The 20,633-nt window shown below is 40.3% G+C and overlaps 1 protein-coding gene across 6 annotated transcripts in view; it reads left to right on the forward strand.

The window, feature by feature from the left end:
• adgrb2 (adhesion G protein-coupled receptor B2) overlaps positions 1-20,633 on the forward strand; it is a 264,465-nt gene that overhangs the window by 204,943 nt on the left and 38,889 nt on the right. For all 6 annotated transcript variants that reach the window (XM_026156028.1, XM_026156033.1, XM_026156032.1 and 3 more), the window contains 8 exons: positions 4,015-4,118; positions 4,476-4,578; positions 5,031-5,181; positions 9,584-9,653; positions 11,114-11,180; positions 15,932-16,017; positions 17,836-17,934; positions 20,453-20,552. In XM_026156028.1, the coding sequence (XP_026011813.1) occupies positions 4,015-4,118; positions 4,476-4,578; positions 5,031-5,181; positions 9,584-9,653; positions 11,114-11,180; positions 15,932-16,017; positions 17,836-17,934; positions 20,453-20,552 (780 nt within the window). The remainder of the gene's footprint in view (positions 1-4,014; positions 4,119-4,475; positions 4,579-5,030; positions 5,182-9,583; positions 9,654-11,113; positions 11,181-15,931; positions 16,018-17,835; positions 17,935-20,452; positions 20,553-20,633) is intronic.

Genomic DNA, 20,633 nt, shown 5'->3' on the forward strand with positions numbered 1-20,633 from the left:
TTTAGACAATTCTGTTAGACAAATTGACACGATGACGAGTTCAGGGACAGTTTGAGGGGTTTAGATAGAGCACACTTAGAAATGAGAGAATCGTTTATTTGACTAGTTTTCTAGCAGAGGCTAATTTAAGACGGATTCAAAAACTGAGAGGGAAAAAAGGTGATCCTGCAGCCTTTTTTTAAGTGCCTGTGCCTGTGTGCGTGCATGCGCTTGTCTGCTTGTCATTCCCCATGCATCACCCTGCGTTTGATCTGTCAGACCTCAAAAAACACAAGTGCCTGTGTATCCTTTGACCTTCCATTCTTCGTAGTATCAAACACAGTCAGTCTCTCTTGTCTCTCGCTCTCCTTCTAGGCCCTTCCCTTTTTCCTAGAACAGATGCTTGTCATATGCCCTCTTTGTCTTTTTTTTTTCGTAGATCTCGCCTTCGCTATGAGGCAGTTTTGATTATGTTTCACCTCCATTCCCTTCCCAGTGTGTTTGTGTGTGTGCCGTATTGGTATTCCAACCTATTCCGCTTTCCTCTGGAGAAATTGGCTTCCTTTGATGGGCCAGGGGAAAAACCACTAAAAGACAAGCTTTGACTTTCTTGCTTTTTCAGTCTCCCTATCTATTTCGCTCACCTCCTACTCTTTGCTTTTGCTTACTTGTCCTTAGCTCTTCCTACTCCATCTCCCTCTCTAAATTTCTCTCTTACTCGTTCTTTTCATGTTGGTTTCTCCTCTCCTTTCTGATGGGAATAAAGAAGTCTTCGTCTTATGCTTCCGTCTATTCAGATCAAGTCGAATACACACACAGGCACACGCAGCTTAAACACTTACCTTCAATTACTTAGCCCATCTGCCTGGATGTGCCTATGTGTTCAAGTATGTGCTTTATTTGCAGTAAAAGACACCTTGTGCCACGGGTACGTACAGTGATAAATCTCTGGGATGAAAGGGAAGGATAGTCGCTGCGGGGGGTAAATTGAGGTAAATTGTGTGATTGAGAACTTAAAAGCGGGCCAAACATCAAGCCCATTTGGGACGCGGCGGGGTGCATGCTTTCCACGCGGCTTCATTTGTCTGTTCCTCATGCTTTCAAAGGCACACCTCAGGAGCAGAGGTACGCTGTACATCATGACCTAAATCACTTAATTATGCGCTGTGGTCTCGTACTTTTACCCTCGCGCATAAGAAGTCATCAAATGAGTGTATAATTGGTACACAGCAAGTGTAAAGTGAGTGTTTGTCAAAGCTAGCTCTGTGTCTTGGCAGCATTGGTCAGTCATCACAGAAACAGTTCGTTCTAGTGGTATGAAGGAGAGTCATATTTTAATCTGCAGTCATTTGCACTTGGTGGAATAGCTCTGTTCTGGTACCTCACTACCTTTTAACTCGCATACGTAATATACAGAGCAGGCATCGGTAACAACAGGTTGATTAATTAAGTTAGAGCTTTAAAGGCAGAGCTGAGGCAGAGGTGGGTTGTAAAGCAGCTTGCAGATGTGCTGAAACTGTGGACAGGCTAAAGCAGCTTAAACACAGCAACAAGCCTCAGAGAGAGTGGATTTGTAGAAAGGAAAAAGCAGAGTCATCAACACTTGTGGGATAGTATACATATACAGTTGGGGTGTCCAACATAAGGCCGGGGGGGGGGCAGAATTGGCCTGACAAAGACTCCAATATGGCCCACTGGAAGGCTTTGGGAAATGTGAAGGAATGCATATAGATTCCTATTGATAAAGATTAATTCATACCATTCATATTACAACAAATAGTTAAGTAATAGATAATCAGATAACTAACTTATTAAATAACAAGTAACTATTATATCTGATATAGAATTTTTTTTCTACTATAGGGTAGAGATGGACCGATCCGATATTACGTATCGGTATCGGTCCGATACTGACCTAAATTACTGGATCGGATATCGGAGAAAAATAAAAAATGTAATCCGATCCATTAAATATCACTAAAGCACCTCACAAAACTTGCAACACGCCGTAACTCACCTCAGAACGTTAGCACGTCGGAGCAGTATGCATCACGTGATAGAGCGGCTGTGGCATGCAGGACCTGTCGGTGGTCTGGATAGCATTTGGAGCTTCGCTAGCAACCCGGCATTTCATCTCCGACAAAGTTATCCCGAGAGAAGTAAAGCAAGTATGTAAGTCCATCTCTGAATGTTTGTAAAGCATTCCTGTGTTAAGCTTAACAAACGATATATGGAGCGACTGCCTCTTCTTGCTGCTACTTCAATCATGAAACTGCTTAACGATCAGCTGATCGGCTTTTCTGTCGCTAGTCCGTGTCTCTTGTTTGCTTTTGGCCCACTTTGCACCAGAAAGAGGAAACCAGCGGCTGAACAACAGCAGCACGTTTAAGCTTGATCAGCTGTTGTTAGAATGTATTTAATATTACTTTCTACTCGAGGATCTTTTTCTATGTAGCTGACGCTGGTAACTGTGCAGGGGCGGATCTAGCAAAGTTTAGCCAGGGGGGCCGATAGGGCATTAACAGGGAAAAGGGGGCACAAAGACATACTTTTCTTTCTTATTCTCATTTAAAATGTCTAGCTTTTAATAAATAATTATCTGACACCCAAAGTTTTAATTTGATGTAAAATGAATAGAAGTCAATTACTGTATATAGTAACTATTAAGTCTAATATATATACCCTAGTAAGCTATAGTACTTTTTCCTTTGGGAAGGTACCATCTGTGCAGTCTGCAATTTTGTTGAAGAAAGATGTTGAATCTATTTAATATTTCTTGAAAAATAATTGATTTCTGTGCATTTTTTTCCACACTGCATCAAATTAAGGTTGATTACGTCGATTAAGCATCATGAGGTGGAGGGTGGGGGGTGGTTCCCTATTTTTTATTTATTTATTTTTGTTGTTGCTGGGAGTTGGAACCCTATTAGTTAGGTTGCTTAATATTTATGCTAAGTACTCTTTAAAATACCAGAATAGGGAGGATGTGGTAGGTTTAAGTTTATTAGATTGATCAGTATTGCTGAACTATGAAATTTTTTTTTTTGCATACAGGTATAACAGAATAGCTTTAGTGTAGTTGTTGTTTTAAACTTGAGTATGAACTTATACAAAATGCAGCAAGATATTTAAAAAACAGTTTTGTTGATTAAAAAACACTATATCGGATTCATATCGGTATCGGCAGATATCCAAATTTATGATATCGGTATCGGACATAAAAAAGTGGTATCGTGCCATCTCTACTATAGGGAAAAAAGAACATTATTATAATTACAGGACAATCTGGACAATGAGCTAACAGAAGCGTTTCTGTAATTTTACACATTTATCAATGTTGAAAATTGAGACACAGTTGAAATTGCATGTCTTTTTTTTGTAATAAAACATGCCAGTTATTGAATGTTTAATTAAATGTCTTTGCACTGATAGAAAAGGGAGTTTAGTGTTTACTTTGACATCCCTGCATTAAGTGATATTTAAGGAGAGTGGCTCAGCTTTTTGTAGCCTGCTTAAACTAACGCTAAGCCTCATTAAACTGATGATGTAAATTTAATGCAAGGATTAGTTGGTCCTGCAAAAGATGCTGTAGGTGAGCTTTATTTTTTAATTTTGTTTCAGTTAATTATTTCCTCAGTGGCTCCTGATTATCATATCGTTGGTGGATATTTAAAGCAGAAAAGCAGCAACAATTACGTTATCTGGTGTTTAATGATGGCCACAGAGCTCGCTTTCATAGACATGTTAGCATTATCAAATGTCGATGTCACAGTTGATGCAGCTTCAGTGGCATAAGCGCCATCATCATTAATCAGTCAGTTTGGGAATGTTTCCTAGCAACTGGAACAAAACCTCGATAGCAAGACCAGCACGTTCAAGTTCAAACAGATATATACTGAGATGTGCTTTGTTGACAAGAGCAAAATACTCAGGCTTCTTTTGATGCAGGTACATGTCTCTTGTAATGCCTTACAACTGCACTGAAGTATCCGTCTCTCTCCCTCTCCTGTTTCTGTTCTTTCCTCCCGCTATTAGGACATGGGTCCTACCAGCATGCCCTCTGTGCCCCTTATGGTGGGGTGCGGCATCTCCTGCACCGCTCTGCTCATCCTGCTGCTAATATATGCTGCCTTCTGGAGGTGAGAGCTCACAAACACACTGAGAGACACATTTGATAGAGTAATGGCAGTGTCAGTATTCATACATCAACTGTGCTCACAGTGGTCATTTTCTCACTAGCAAAGTCTCTTTTGTGTCTGTCATTTACTTTGCCAAAAACTCCAATGAGGCCTAATAAGGAACAAATGGTTCAACTACGGTGGGGGGGAGGTGGTGATTAGTTTGTATTTTGATTACACGCAGCAGATGGCAAACTCAAGCTAATGTCTCTGCAATGTCCAGAAAGTCACTGTTCAGTCCATCAGTCTGTCATTAATGCTTACCGCACACGCCTGTCATTTCTCCCTCTTTCCCGTCTCTCGTTACTCTGCTTTTAGGTATATCCGGTCGGAGAGATCGATCATCTTGGTGAATTTTTGCCTCTCCATCCTGGCCTCCAATTTATTAATTCTGGTCGGACAATCACAAACGCTTAGCAAGGTAATGACTTTCTGCTCTTTGAGTTACACGTGAATTTTCACAGGAATTCTTGTCCATGTGCTTGTGATTCCAATAATAGTGCTTGTGACTAAGCCTCCATTGCCTAGAAACAAAACTGCCAAAAACCACCAGGGTTCAGAAGTAGACAAAGTTCATACAGTGGAGTTCTCAAAGCAGGCATTCTAAGTCTTCTGACTAAGCAAGGCTGAACTGTGTGGTGGTCAGCATCGATCAACCACACAGCAGTGCCAGGTTGAACTCGTGTTCTTCCACTCAGTATTTTTGACTTTGTACTTTCTATTTTGCGGAGGTTTCATATTCCCCTGCCAAACCCTAAAAGATGATTCGTGACGTCTCTTCTTAAGAATTTTTTGTTTGTTTGTTTGTTTAAATAGCACCTCTCCGTGTGTTGTAATCCCTTGTCTCTCTCGATTACTTTCTTTATTCACTAGGGCCTCTGTACTGTGACTGCTGCCTTCCTGCATTTCTTCTTCTTGGCATCTTTCTGCTGGGTGCTGACTGAGGCGTGGCAGTCCTACCTGGCAGTCATTGGCAAAATGAGGTCACGACTCATTCGCAAGCGGTTTCTGTGCCTCGGCTGGGGTGAGTCCACACAGTATCACACGTTTTAAAATAGTGTGCAGTGCTGTAACGGTCCTAAAGCTCAGTCACCTCAAAGTGGATGAAAAAAATTAATATATAATTAATAATAGAGCCTACCTGAATGTTCAGCAATATGCTAAGCTAGTGTAGCTGTCACAGTAGTTGCCATAGATATGCAAGTCTGTCGCATTTTCTTTGTACCATCATCTTTTGGTTCCTGGCATGCACTGTACCAGACTGCAGTGATTCTCACACACAGACACAGCCCGTGTCACTGATCTGTGGTAATAAAACCGACTCAGTTTCCTCCATAATTACAGTTTCATTCCCAAGCTCTGCCTGTTTGAACAGAGAAGCTAAAGGGGCCACATTCTTTGCTGATCTGACATTATTACAGCTACCTTTTCACTCAGACAGGGAGCACAAGCTGCTTTCACTGACAGAAAAATATATTTCGGGGGGGCTTTAAGGTTGGTTTTTTGCTGATAGGAGAAAGCGGGAGAAGAATATGAGTTAAAATGTGATAATAAATGTACCTGAAATCTGGGCTAAGATTGTAATAGCCCTTTGCATGCATCACCCCTGAAATTATTCCTGTTGAGTTTTCTCGCGTGATATTGCTCAACATTTGTCTGCCATATTGGTTGCAAGGGGGGGAAAATGCATATATCCTGGATGTCATTGGTTCCCCCTGGGTAAAATTGGTATAAAAAAAGATGCTACACCAAAATCCTTTTTTTTTTTTTTTTTTGGTTCCTAGTAGATTTCCACAAGTGCCTATAGTGACAGGTGTGTTGCTAGGGATAAATGGGGGTCACTGACCAGTGTGTAGACCTGTGTGACTGGGGCATTAACAATTATTTTCCCAGCAACTGCCATCAACCTCCAGCAACCACAATTTTTTCCCTAACGACAGGTGGTTGCCAGATGGTCACTGACCAGCATCTAAGCTTGTGTGATTAGGGCACTGTGCACTTCATTCTACTTTTTTATTGTGATTCTCACATGTCCAGAAGACAAGTTAATATCACGTTTGACGATCACGTGTCTGCAAAACCTCAAAAGATAAGATTCTCATTTCCAGCACACGGAGCATGCTTTGTTTTGTTTTTTTCAAAACGCTGCTCTGCTAATCTGCATCTTTGATTCATTCTGTCGTTTTGTTGCTGTTTCTTGTCTGTTTAATTGCAACTGCAGATACATTTAGCCGGTGAAGCTCGCTTCTCTTCATCGTCGCAGTCTTTCTCGCTTCTTAAATAATAGTTCAAGTTGTCAAAACAATATGTGAAATCATTCACAACATGTTGTTATTTGCGCACAGCAGAAAAAAACATTTCTCATTCATTGTTAGCGCTTGCGATTGTTTTATCACATCTCGCCAAATCAAAGCCCAATTGTCTACAATTTGAACAATTACTGCTTTCTGTCTTTGTGATCAAAATAGATAATGCGCTTTCATAGCTGAACAGTTTCCCTTTTCTTTTTTTTCCCCCTCTTTCTAAAGTATGTTGGAATTATTTCAGTGTATAAACTGTCATACACTCCATGCTGAAAAGTCTCTAAAATTATGTAAATCTGCCAAGCAAAGTCACACGTTTTTGGCAAACTCATTTAAAGAATCTTTGTAGTTGCAGCAACTTTTGAACGTGGAGGATCCTGATCAGTTAAACATGTTACAAGGTCAACCGTGTGCCGGAAGAAGACGACGATTACCAAATGCTCCATCGTGTTTGCTGGAGATAAAGGAATCTTCAAACTTGGCTGCTTTGATGCAAAGTTGTTGTCAGTTATACTCAGAAAAATACTAGTCTGGCTCACGAGGCTTTCAGTGTCAGTAAAACTTGTCGTAGAAACCTGTTTGGAACTCAGCAGCTAAGGGGAGTCTGTCTGTCTTTCTGACAGAACATCTAAACATTTCGACCACCTTGGTTTTTCACAGCATCAGAGGAACTGTTTATTTTGACGGCTGTTTCGGTGATTTGTTCATTGACATTTTTTGTTTTCATCAAGGTTTTGTGTGAGAAACAGCCTTTTGCAACTGTGTTGAATTGTATTTCTGCATTTATGGGCTGCATGGGGAAGGGCATCTTCCGTCCTTAGAACTTTACCACCTGATATAAAGAACAATGTACCAAAGCACTTTGGAAACACAGTAACAGCTACTTGTTAATAATGACCAGCTGAGTCTTTAACTTACTAGAGATTCAATGCATTTAATGACCCCCAAAAGTGTTTTTTTTTAAGCCGACCAACCAGAAAGACACTGGATTGGAAGTCTTTGAATCAAAGCAACAACCGTCCATCTTCATTTAATGTTAAAGTTATCAAAAAGTCACTTTTTTGTTCATGAGTCTAACACTGCATGACTGTACACGCGAAGCACGTTTGATCACACTGAGTGCACAAACACAGTGACTTCATTAATTCTCCCCTGACTCCCCTCCATAAGCATTAATATGTATTGCTATGCGCTTGTTTGTCGTTGCCATGATTTTCCTGGAAATCTGAACACTTTGACAGGCGCGTTTGTGAATTCCAGTGAAGAAAGCACGGCGTTTGTTTCAAAATGCAGAATGCATGAATTATCACATCCAATATAATGGTGGCATTCTCTACACTTAGCTGATAATAAAGGTGTCTGCCGTTTCTTTTACCGAAAACATCCGCTATCCTCGGATGCCAGAGGATTGTCAGCGTGGCAAATGAAGACCCTTTCATGAATTGGATTCTGATTGAGGCACTCTTGTGTGACATGCATTGGTGATGGAGAGCAGCAGGACAGGCTTATTTTACATGAAAATGTAACAGCTTATTATGCCATAGTGTTGAAATTGTTGGCTGTATTATGCTTAACAATCTTCATTTGCTCCGTTCTAATTTATATCCCATTTTTCTTCACCGTATGCTGTTATTTGCTGCTTCATTTCCCAAAAGGCATTCATTACAGCTTTCTACTGTAATTTTATCTAACTCAGCCAAAGCCCCATGTGTAAGCTGTCTCATGCATACACATTCTCAGAGGTTGTCACTCTTTACAGGTAAACTCTCTCCTCTCCGCCTGTGAGTCTATGTCACTTTTTTTTCCCCCATTTGTGCCGCATGTCACTCTATTATGCTGTGACCTAGACGACCTGATAACTCAACAGGCAGCAGGGATGTTAGATGGGATGTTAATCAAAACATATGATAACATCAGCACAACCCTAGCAAGATGAGCAGTGAGATAGCACAAAAAAAAAAAAAATCACAACCCCCACACCCATTTCATTTCACTTGATATTGATCCCACAGGTCTAATCTGCCAAGTCACTGATGCCCTAACCTGATACAGAGCGAAATGTATACGCTGTGCAGTTACAGAACGCGAGGAAGGCTCCGGGCGCACGGCGGGGGCGCGTGCCAGCTGTTCAATTATCCGACACACTTGCAGATGCACACAGAAAGCGTGAAACGGTCGAGCATAGTGGAGAGGATCAAACGGCTTATCCTCCTCTCGTCCATTTCCCAATTTTCTTCCCCAAATTATGTGATTGAAATCGGTTGCCATGGCAACGGGAGATTTCGGGGCGGGACCGGATCTGCGTTAGATTAGCAGCAGACCGTGTAAGCCTGAAGTGTAGGTGTGCGGTTTGCCGTCCTACATAGAGTTAAATGCTAGACTGATGATGTTGACTAATTGAAACTTCGCTGGTTAGTGGATCGGCCTGGCTCTCCACCATCTTATTTGTTAATGTTAATGTGACTTTTTCTAATTGCTTTTCATTTGCAGCCATAATCACAGCTTTGTTAATTACATGAATATTTCAGAGCCAAGCTCATTACAGGGCCCGGCATATTTCCTTCTGTTTCTGGCACGCATTCTGCGACACTTGGTCTCACTCTCTTTCCTTCTCATTTGTGCGTAGACAAACACACACACACACACACACACACACACACACACACACACACACACACACACACACACATCACTTGATTTAGCTAATTATTGTATGACTTATTGACCACTCCTAGTTATATCTTGCATTTTTACAAACTGCCTCTAAATCTCATATGCTCAAGTACTCCTGGTGCTGCTTGCACACACCCACACTGTGTGCTTTGCGTCGCCTATGACTAAAATAACTTCCATCTATCTAACCCCAGTTTTCATGCTTGTAGCTAGACCTCATGTCAGGAAGTACAGAGCGCTGGGGTTACCTATAGAGCGCCCAGTCACTTTGAATCATACATTCATATTACACTCTATTGCATGGCTGCTTAGCATTTTAATGAAAGGAGCCTTATAGAGTTGTTCATACTGGGAAATCTTATTGGGCCGACATGCTTCATCGTCCCCACTAAGGCTCTCTTTTATCTTTTGTCTCACACTTTTGATCTTTCTCCCCATGTCTGTCTGTAGGTCTTCCAGCCCTTGTTGTAGCAGTGTCAGTGGGTTTCACCAGAGCGAGAGGTTACGGCACAGCCAGCTAGTGAGTATTGCTTCCAGACCTCCTGACTTTGTCTCAGTCTATGTGAATATCATCACTAAATACCAGCTTCAACCATGCATTTGTGTGGGCTAGAGGCAGAGTACCATTCATTGGCCTCATTGCTGATGAATCAAAATATGCAAGTGTTCTTCCCCTTGAGGTGTTCAAACTAAAGTTTATTTCATAGGCGAGTATTTTTATGTATTTAGTTTATTCAGTCAAAGCAGCCATGTGTGTTATAAACAGCTGAGTGTGTAAACCCCAAATCTATTCTTTTACATCAACATCATCAGTCTTTTCTCCATGTATCCATGTATCTATTCATACAGTTGCTATAGTATATTTCTTTCTTCTGTGCCACAGGAGGACAGTTGCCTATCCCAGCATGCACTATGTTCAATACGCAACACATCTTAGCTGCTTATGTAGTGGGCATGGTATAACATTGACAGTCCTGTTCACTGCAGGGACACATTAACCCCCTGAAAACCAGCTCTGATCGGCAGGTTAAATAAAACATATTTACATATCATGTGTGAAAACCTTAATCGTCAAAAACTAATCAGCTAATCAGCTTTTGATTTTTGTGGTTCTGTTAATATTATTGCAATGGCTCAATATCCAGCAACTCCACCACTGAAAAAAGAATTAAAGATTTAGATTTTCTAAATTTGCTCATAAATTAAGGAAATTATTCCAGCTTAGGGCCAAATGGCTTGTTTCTGTCATTCAAGTGAGAAACTAATAGTTTAATTAATCTCCTTGCTGTCAAGTGTGAGCGCAAAATGACCTTTAAGGCATTTCAATAACCACGTCAAACAGGTGAAGCATGATTTGAATGTTTTGTTCAAGAATATGAAAATCCAAGGCAGCTAGGCTGACCTTTAAGCAAAATGTACACAAAAAAGCTTCATTACGTACCCAGTCAATAAAATGCATCTTAAAAAGGTTCACTTTCCCATATTTTACTTAACGTGAGGGCTTTGTGGAGGTTTTTTTTTTTTTTTTTTTTTTTTGGGGGGGGGGGGTTTCCATCTTAAGCTTTCTCTTTATTGAGCTGTAATTAAGATGACAGAGGGGTTTCCGCGTGCTCTGATGACATTACTGGAGGACACATTTAAGCTCATTAAGTCTCACTAGCTTGCAAAAACCAAATAAAATTTCCAGTTTGAGGATATGTTTTAGGTAATGTACATAATAAATTTGCTCAGCACTGAGGGCATTATTTACAGAAAGAGGCACTTAACCACACATTGAAAGGCTTTATCCCTCACCAAGGAAATTTGGAGTTAATGTGATACTTAATTGAATGTCTACTTGTTTTTGTTAAGTACTTGGCACTCACAGTAAGTGAAATGTGAGACCGGAATCTGGCGACGGGATATTTTACATGCTGTGATTTTTCTGTGTTTACGCACTTTTTTAACACCTCTCCTTTTTTCTTTTTTTCCCTCTACTAGTTGCTGGCTATCGTTGGAAGGCGGTTTGCTTTATGCCTTTGTTGGGCCAGCTGCTGTCATTGTATTGGTGAGTGCGTCACTGCTTCAGTTCAGTTCAGTTTTAGTTATATAGCACCAAATCACAAGAATGGTTGCCTGAAGGCACTTTATACTGTAAGATAAACACCTTACAATAATAGAGAAAAAAACAAACAACCAGACGTTCCCCTGTGAGCAAGCAATTAGCGATGGTGGGAAGGAAAAACTCCCTTTTAAAAGGAGCAGCAGAACCAGGGTCAGGGAGAGGGGCAGCCATCTGTTGTGAGCAGTTGGAGGTGGGACAAAATCCACACTGGAAGAGATTCAGCGTTTAGTAATGGTGTATAAACGGTGGTCTATAAACACATATAGAATTAAAAAGGGTGAATGAAGAAACACTCAGTGCATCATGGGAAGCCAACAGGAGCGTGACTAAGGGAGGAGTCAGGTTCCATCTACATGACGAAGTTCCTTTCCTCTCAGCCAGCCGGCCTCTCTCTGTAGTCACACGGCACAAATATTCTCCAAATATTTTTGCAAAGTTAGCCTCCCAGCTTGGGGCATTAAAGCAAATGCATGTTGACCTCTGAGGGTTTTCCTCACTCGCGCATGCACATGTAAGCATACACACCCAGGGTGTACACGACACAATGATGAGCTGAGCGCTTTGATCGCTGAGTCTAAAATGTCAGCCCAGAAAAAAATAAAAACATATTCTAACTGACAAGAGCTGCCGGCAATGCAGCGCAAGAGTGGACCTCCATCGCAGCTCTAGCCCCGAATCTCTCACTGTTATATGCATTTTCAAAGCATAGGGCTCTGTAGCCAATGTTTTAAGCATTATTATGGTCCAGTGGTATTTTCAGATCTAAATATGCAGCTAACTTGTGTTCCACGGAACGTAATAATGTGCGCTTTCTTCATTTTTGCCAGTTGCCATAAAGCAGACGGTTTTATGTTGAAGTAAATATACTTCTGTGTTGTACTACAGCAAAACTGAGTGCACTGATTGTATCTCAGAGGTGTTTTAATCATCTGCTTCTGTGTGCTGCTGTATGTGGCTCAGCTAATTTCTCCTAAATGGATCCCTGGGTAGATATTGCCACCACTAAGCTTAATAAGTCTGGATGGGGCATTAAAGTTTGGTAATTGCTGCCACTGGCGTTGCTGTTGTGTGTGTCCGTTTATAGCTTCTTTTCCTCTGTTGTTTGCACATGTACCGTACAGTACACGTCAGGAAGGAAACATGGATCAGACAGCACAGGTGTGCAGAGTGATATGCATGATTTTGAAGTAAATCCCTGACAAGCAAACAGCAGTTAGACAGTTTCTGCAAGCTGCAGTTTGAGGCACAAGGGAATACAGGATTATGTGCTGCTGAATATTCATCATTATGTTAATCTAGTGTCTTGCAATGCCACTGTTATTATTTAAAGGTTACATAGTCTGAAACTGAATGCAAAACAGTAATAAATCGCATTCCTTTAATTGAAAATATTAAATAGTGTTTATACACTTGTATAAAAACTCTAAATACTCGCGAGGTTGGTGCTTTATTTAAAAAAATGCAAAATGCATGACTCTAAAAAAGCGTATTTGAATAAGTTATAAGATGAAGAAGTTAAACATTCAAGTTTCGAAAGTTGGAGCAGTTTCATAAAACCCACCAACTTGCTTAAAGTTATTTTTCAGTGCCTAGTATGTCTTGATGCGCTTCCAGCTTTTCTCCTCCGCAATGTCAAAGTACGCTCCACACCCCAGCTGCTACGTGGTACCTGGCCCCCTGGTGTTGTTGCTGGGGCCGCACTCTAACAAACAGCTGTAATGAGAGCAGGGCGTTGGGCAGAGAAACACAGACCTTCCCACAGGACTCTTCTCTAATTAATGAACCTGGCCTTGGGCAAATAGCTGAGCAGGATGGTGCTGACTCACAGAGCCTGGGCCAGACATGACTGGCATGACAATAGTGCTGTCACAGTCTGGCACGTTGTAGGTAGTTGTCAGTAGCACACGCGAGACTGGAAGAGATCAGAGAAAGAGATTTTTTTTTAATGAATCGTAAATGCCACATGTACCATACTGACGATCCACCAAATGCTCTGTCTAGTTTGGTGATGTGCAGTACAGGAGCTCCACCGGGGACTGTGCTGTCTCCATTCCTGTTCACCTTGTACACCTCAGACTCAGTACAACTCCAGGTCATGGCACATACGCAAATACTCTTGACAGTTCTAGTGTTTGGATATATTAGTGATGGGTAGGAGGAGACGTACAGAGCACTAGTAGATGTTTTTGTGGAGTGGTGTGGCAGAAGTCATCTGCTTCTGAATCTGAATGAGACCAGAGAGGTGGCGATCGAGACCAGAGGGAGGTGGACCGCTACACAGCTTTGTCTGTGATGGCATAGGCTATTAATGTGGAGGAGTACCCAGTACCTGGGCATCCACAGTGACAACAGACTGAACTGGAAGACCAACACAGAAGTTGTATACTAAAGAAATGGGATGAGCGGGCTCTTTTTCCTGAGGAACCTGAGATCCATCAATGTGTGCAGCAAAATGATGGAGATTTTCCATCACTCAGTTGTGGTGAGCACAGTGTACTTTACTGTGGTCTGCTGGGGGAGCAGCATCGCAGCTGGAGACACCAACAGACTGACTGAACTGATCAGGAAGGCTCTGTGATTGACTGTATCTTTTTAAATCACTACACACTCTATAATACAATATATCTGTCATGCAGTGTCATCTACCAGATAATGACATATTATTATTATTATTACTATTATTATTATTATTATTGTGATTATTATTATATGCAGTGAAAGGAAATATGAGTATTTTCCATTTCATTTCTAAGAAATGGGATTTGAGCAGAAATTAGGCTTCTGCAAAGGATGTGAAAACCAAATATTTAACATGGTACGTGTATGTCAGACTCTAACTGTTCAGCCGCTTAGTGGTTGTAATTTTTGGCAGACATGTTTTCAGCATATGGATTTTTTCCTCTTAGCTAGTAGCAGCTCTTGGCATGAGCTGAAGGAGGTATTCAGGCAGACATTCAGTTTAAGAGCTTGGTAAGAATAGGAATGCATTGTAGGAGCTGTGTAGGTACGCATCAGGGTGTGAAAATCACTTGTCACTTACACCACTCGCTCCTCCAGCAGACTTCCCAAAGAACCTGATAAACGATCAAACAAAGAATAGGCAGAGAAACCCGTGGCTGATGGAAGAACGCGTATGAGTGAATGCTGGCAATCAGGATTATGACGAACATGTCGCTAGCACAGGAAATCTCCCACATGGGCAGGATTTCAAAGTAGAAGGGGTCTACATGTGGCAAGCCTCGGCTCAGAGCCATGTGCAAATGCGTCTTATTGAATCTGTATCACTGGGTCACCGCTATAACCCAGATGTTTGGCAGGCTTAACAACGGACTCCTCATTAGTAAGAGAAACAAGTATGAGAAGCAGTTTTTTAAAGCTTTCAGAACTGCCATAATTATAGGTTAAGAAAAGTACAGGACCTGCTCATTTAAAAAAAAACAAAAAAAACTTCTGTCCTGTGCTATGTGGATAGGAGGAGTAGGATGAAACCAATGAAAGGAATGTCTGTTACCTTCAGTTCACCAAATTAAAGCTGAATTTGTTCATGTAACTTAATATGTTGATTGTCTAGATTTTGCTAGTTGAAGCATGACATAATTTGACGTAGGAATTAGTAAGTAATAAAACCTTTAGAAAAAAAGCCTATGCTTGGCTTCAATAGTATACATAATACTTTGTATAGTTCATAAATAGATGCTTTTATTCAACCGACCCCAGGGCCAAGTCAGCTCACTCTCCCTGGACAGTATTTACTCTTAGGGGAATAATGTTGTATCTTCTAGATATTAGTTTTAGTTTCTTTTGCCTTTTTTAAAAGACTAAGAAGTTTGTAGTGCAGTAAAAATAAGTAAAAGTACAAGCTTTTGTTATTTGCCCTTTTGAAACCCATTTTAAGATACGGACAGACATCATTTTTAGTATGATTATTATTATTTGTATTTCTTATGTAGATAAAGCTCATGTGTAGCATTTATTGTTTAGTAAATCCACTTAAATTTTTAATAATAAACATGTTGGGGTTTTTTTTTATTAAAAGTTCACAAACCACCATCTATTCAAATTGTTATGTATTTAAACTCTTATAGCCGTTACTGCATAGCAAAGATATAATATAATGGCATAATATTTAGAATCCCCTCATATCATTCTGTATGTTGTCAACATAAACAATAGCAGCAGGAAACATTGCCATAAATAGCTCTGTAACGTTATTATCACTTATTATTATCAATCTATTGACCTCAAAGGAGAGGTCAGAGGTCATGTGACATGATATTTAAAATCTTTATATGGCACTTTCTATCCAAATCATAGTTTTATGGCTTTTTGTCAGTTTTCAATCAATAAATCTTTAAGTTGACCTGGAAGACCTTGGTGATGTAAACCAAATTTTAATGGCTTGTTGATGTGACCCCACTCTACATCCCTACAGAGTTTTATCAAAATTCATTCAAAACTTTTTGAGCTATCGAATGTTTACAGAGTGGTTAGCAGAGATAATACAGATAAAATATACCATTACTAATGGCTTATAAACATTCATTAATTTTATTGACAATTAAAAATCAACTTGGTCTATGCGGCTTTTACAAAGTTGTCTTCAACCTTGTGAAACATTAATAAAAGAAAATACAAAGCCATTTGATCGCCTGTTCTCGACTCTTGTATCACAGCAATGTGTCTCTGTCTCTCAGGTGAATATGCTTATTGGAATCGTGGTGTTTAACAAGCTCATGTCTCGAGACGGCATCTCAGACAAGTCTAAAAAGCAGCGTGCTGGGTAAGTTGCCTGCACTTCACACACATACTTACACATAGACACACACACACGTCCATCCACGCACATTTGCTGCATTAGTTACATTTTCCCTGCTGTCAGACAAAGTTAGGAGCACAAAGTATTCATGGCAATTAACTAGAAATGCTTTCGAGGGTCTGAGCACGTACACCTACCTGTACATCTGTGCCTTCAGTAAAAATTATACAAAAAAAGGAAAAGAAACAGAAAAAATATGATCCAATTTGGCAACAAAATGACAAGACATCTGCTGTGTTTTGTTGCTCTGTGCAATGCATTTTACTTCGCTTTAACATACGCTACCCATCTAGTTTTGTGTGCTTGAAGTGACATCGCCGAATAAAGTGGATGTGAAAATCAATGGCAGATGGAAATCTAATTACATTCAATAAATACCTGGATTATGTGGATTAAACCTTCTATACTATTGAATCCTAACCCACACATACACACAATATACAGGCATATGTCTCTAGCTCCACCGTTGTTTGTATTAAAGTAGTTCGCTGCGCTCATCATCTTTCTCATTCTGAATGGCACTCCCACATCTAAAAATCCATGTTTTAATTTTTACACCTATTGATTCCATCATTTGTTCTCCTTTTTTTCTTTATGCCGTTGCATTTCCTCCAACGTCTATACAGTAGTGCACAAATGGAACTTTTAATTTGTTCGTAGCATCAAGGGTTAACAGTACAGCTCTGCTCTCCAGGGGGTTGATTAGCTTTTGTTACCCGGTGATGCAACCTGAGATTAAACCAGTCGCTGTGTACAAACACACCTACGCGCACACGAAAATACACACGAACAGGTGTATCCTCCTTTGTCGCATGAAAAGTCCTTGGCCTTATCCGAGCAGTAAGCACATTTCGTCCCCCGATTCTCAGAAGTGTGTTTACAGAAATAAAATGCTCACACATACACACAGACACACGCACGCACCACAGTTGGTCGTGTTGCTAACAGGACAAGCTGTCATTAGCGTAATGTATTTCCTTATGAAGCCATGGGGATGTGGCTGGCAACAAGGCAATGAGCTGTGCTGGGACGCTAATGTAGCATAGCAACATACTGCCCCATCATTCTCTGCTTGCACGTATATACTCAAATTCAGTATATACACACGCAAGCGTGCGCACATTCACTCTCTCTTTCTGTCTGAGTGGTCGACTGTAAGTAAATAAACAACCAAAGGAGTCAGAAAGCTTCACTTTTGCTTTTGCACAGTGATATAAAAAAAAAAGATAAATTAAAAAAAATTATATATATATATATATATATATATATATATATATATATATATATATATATGAAAACACACACATAGACCTGCTTGCACTGGCCGGGGAATATATTTTTGGTACTTGCACCGGTACTTCCTGTCTGCATCACTGTAATCTGTTAATCCACATGATTGCTGTAACATTACAATGTCCGTCTCTCATGTTCCCTCTACTTGCTCTGAATCGATCTTTGTATTCTGACTGTTTTTCATTGCTGCTACTTTTTAAGATCTGGTTTTAATTTTTCCTTTCTTTCTTTTCTCCTTCCCCCTTTTTCCCCTCTCTTTTTTTCTTTTTATTTCTTCTCTTTGTTGTGTCCACTTTCTCTCTTTATGTTTCTTTTTCTTTACTTTTTCCTCTTGGTTATTTTGCAACTGTGACACCGGCACATTCACCTGTTGTCATAACTGGTACTTGTCCTTCCCACACATCCCACACCCTTACCTACCTCCTGTCCTCTTCACCTGGGTGCGTGCGTGTATGTGTTTATGTATGTATGTCTGTACATGTCCTAAAGTGTCCCAGCGGAGGCGCGTAGCCGACTGCTCCTGAAATGCTCCAAGTGTGGCGTGATCTCAAGCACCGCTATGTCCAACTCGACTGCCAGCAGCGCCATGTTAGTCCATCTTCACCTCTCTCTCTCTTTCTCTCCATTGCCCTCACTCTCCTACATCTTTTGTAATCTCTGGCTTTCAGTTATGATGCAGGATCTGGCTAAGTAATGAAAGGAAAAACACCTGCTCTACTATCGCTGCAATTTAATGAGATCATGTTTTCATCCAAAGTGGTATTTCCTCTGGTTGCACTAAGCAAATCTGACCCCTGTCAAGCTATATTTGTGAACCATATTTGGAAGTTTGTTTTAATCATGTTTGTGTTACGAAATGTTCAGAAAGGTTGTTAATGAAGCAAACTATTTGGGTAGTGTACTTGCATAAACGTGGATTTCATATTAACCAGATCAAGTAAATATTCACAGTAACACACGTAATATCACGTACATGTGAGAAAAAGGAAAACCTGGCTCCAAGTTTAGTGATATAAGTTTAGTGGTGTATGTGTTTAATAAGGTGTCATTCTTATTATAATGACAAAAAAGAGATTTCTCTCTGTGAACACATAAGCCCCACCCACCGTCTGCTTTTAATGGGCAGGCCAATCAGAAACAAACAAAAAAAGTTGATTTAAACAGATGAAGAAGAGTTAAAACGGCTTGTTTAAAAAAATTTGTGAGCTGAGGGGCTGCACAAAGGCCAAGTAAGACAAATAAGATTATTTACAATTCAAATCTCATTGTAACCATTAATAAAACTGATTAAAAAGAAATACATAGACTGCTACTAATAACAATAATACTAAAAATCAAGGCAATAAAATAAAATAAAAAAATCACTTAAAAAATCTTAAATGTCTTGTTAGATGTGTTTTCTTTGCTGAGCTTTGCTAAAAAAAGATTCATAGCAGTTTCTTTTCAAACACTGGATTGTTTCTTCTGTTCTGAGGATTGTTTTAATGGTTTCATAATCAGGAAGACCTGTAAACTTTCACACTCAGGGTTATTTTTCATGTTTTTCAGTTGCCTAGATCCTTGCTAAAGACAAGTCGACTTTATCGTTACATATTGGCTCAGAAAAGAAGTAGAATAGCAAACTTGTATGAATTTCCAAACCATCCAATAGTCAGGGGTGCACATAAGTGGTGCACATTTGCTGTCAAAATAAAAGACCCGCACCAGATAAGAAGTTGTAACGCGCATTTGCGTACATAAGATTTTCTGGAGGAGGACACACATTTGTTTAGAACTCTTAAAGTTTTCGAATAAGCAAGCTCCTTTAAGCTATTACTTTGGTTTTCCTCCACCTCCAAAGAAATGTCAGAAGGAGTTCGAACCGCAAAAGAAGCGCGTATTCTCGGAAAAGTGGTTGCAGGAGGCGAGCTGGCTTCAAACAAATGATGAACGCACAGAGATGTGGTGCAGAATATGCCGTGAAAATCCCACTCTCGCGGATAAAAACAGTCCCTTTTATATGTACGCAAACGCTCGTGGCAACTTCTTATCTGGTGCACGTCTTTTATTTTGACAGCGAATGTGCACCTGCGGACCACTTATGTGCACCCCTGACTATAGTCATTGTTCCTTATACCTAAGTCTCAGACATATACAAGTCATATTGGACTTCAGGTGGTTTACTTACTTGCTTACTTTGACATTTACCTGACAGATTGTCACTAGCTCGACTGTATAAGCTGTCAAGGCAAAGAACACACACCCACACAAGATTGATTTATTAGTGATGGGCAAAAATGCTACTTTAATATGTAAAACGTAGGATCAGCTTTATTAGTCTTATGGAACATTCAATTCATATGAATCATACCTCTTTTTTACTCTCATTATTTTTATTTCTTGTATGTAAAAATTTCTTGGAGTTTGTTGCTCTGCTGGATTATGACGTTTGGTTACAACCGCAGTCAGCACCACAGGGAGTTCACAGGAGAAGAGCAGATACATCACTATAATTTATTGTTCTTTATTCGCTTTTGCTCGTTTTGCACATCAACGGGGACTTGCGTATTTTTCCATGTAGCTAGACGGAGCTGTCCGTCTTTTTTATTGGACAGTTATAAAACCGTGAATATGTGCTCAGACAGCATGAACATTTTAAATTGGTGTCTATCTTTGTGGTGCTGTTACAGTCAGACATGCACACACATTCTTGTACCTCAGAAACCCGATGTCAGTACTTGTCAGTGACTTGTCTTCCCCCTCCTCGGTGGGCTTCTGCCCATTGTCTTCACAGTCTACCAGCATGGCACTTAGTGTGCATCAACTATGTAATTGTGAGCAACTGCCAGTCCAAAACTATCTACATGATTACACATCATCTTCCATTTATCGGTGGGAATATTAAGTCTGATTCAAATCCCAGTGTGCCAATCAGTTTCAAATTGCCCACTGCTGTGAAACTATGCCTCATCTCCATGTTTACATGAGTGTATGTGTGTGAGAAGTTGAGTTATGTGACTTACCAGATATGACTCATCTGGTTTGGTTTGAGACTGAATCCCTTGTTCATTCCCTCCTTTCCTCCTCCTCTGCCCCGACTTCTGTCTCCTTCTTTCCTCTCTGACAGGGCATCTCTGTGGAGCTCCTGTGTGGTTCTCCCGCTGCTAGCGTTAACCTGGATGTCAGCGGTCCTGGCCATAACTGACCGGCGCTCCACACTCTTCCAGGTGATGTGTCTCACAACACCAATGCATGCAAGACACTCATCTGTAGCTTTGAGACACCATAGATAAGCTGCTTTTAAATGG

This window comes from Astatotilapia calliptera, chromosome 22, assembly GCF_900246225.1.
Source record: "Astatotilapia calliptera chromosome 22, fAstCal1.2, whole genome shotgun sequence".
In the NCBI taxonomy this organism is placed as follows: Eukaryota; Metazoa; Chordata; class Actinopteri; order Cichliformes; family Cichlidae; genus Astatotilapia; species Astatotilapia calliptera.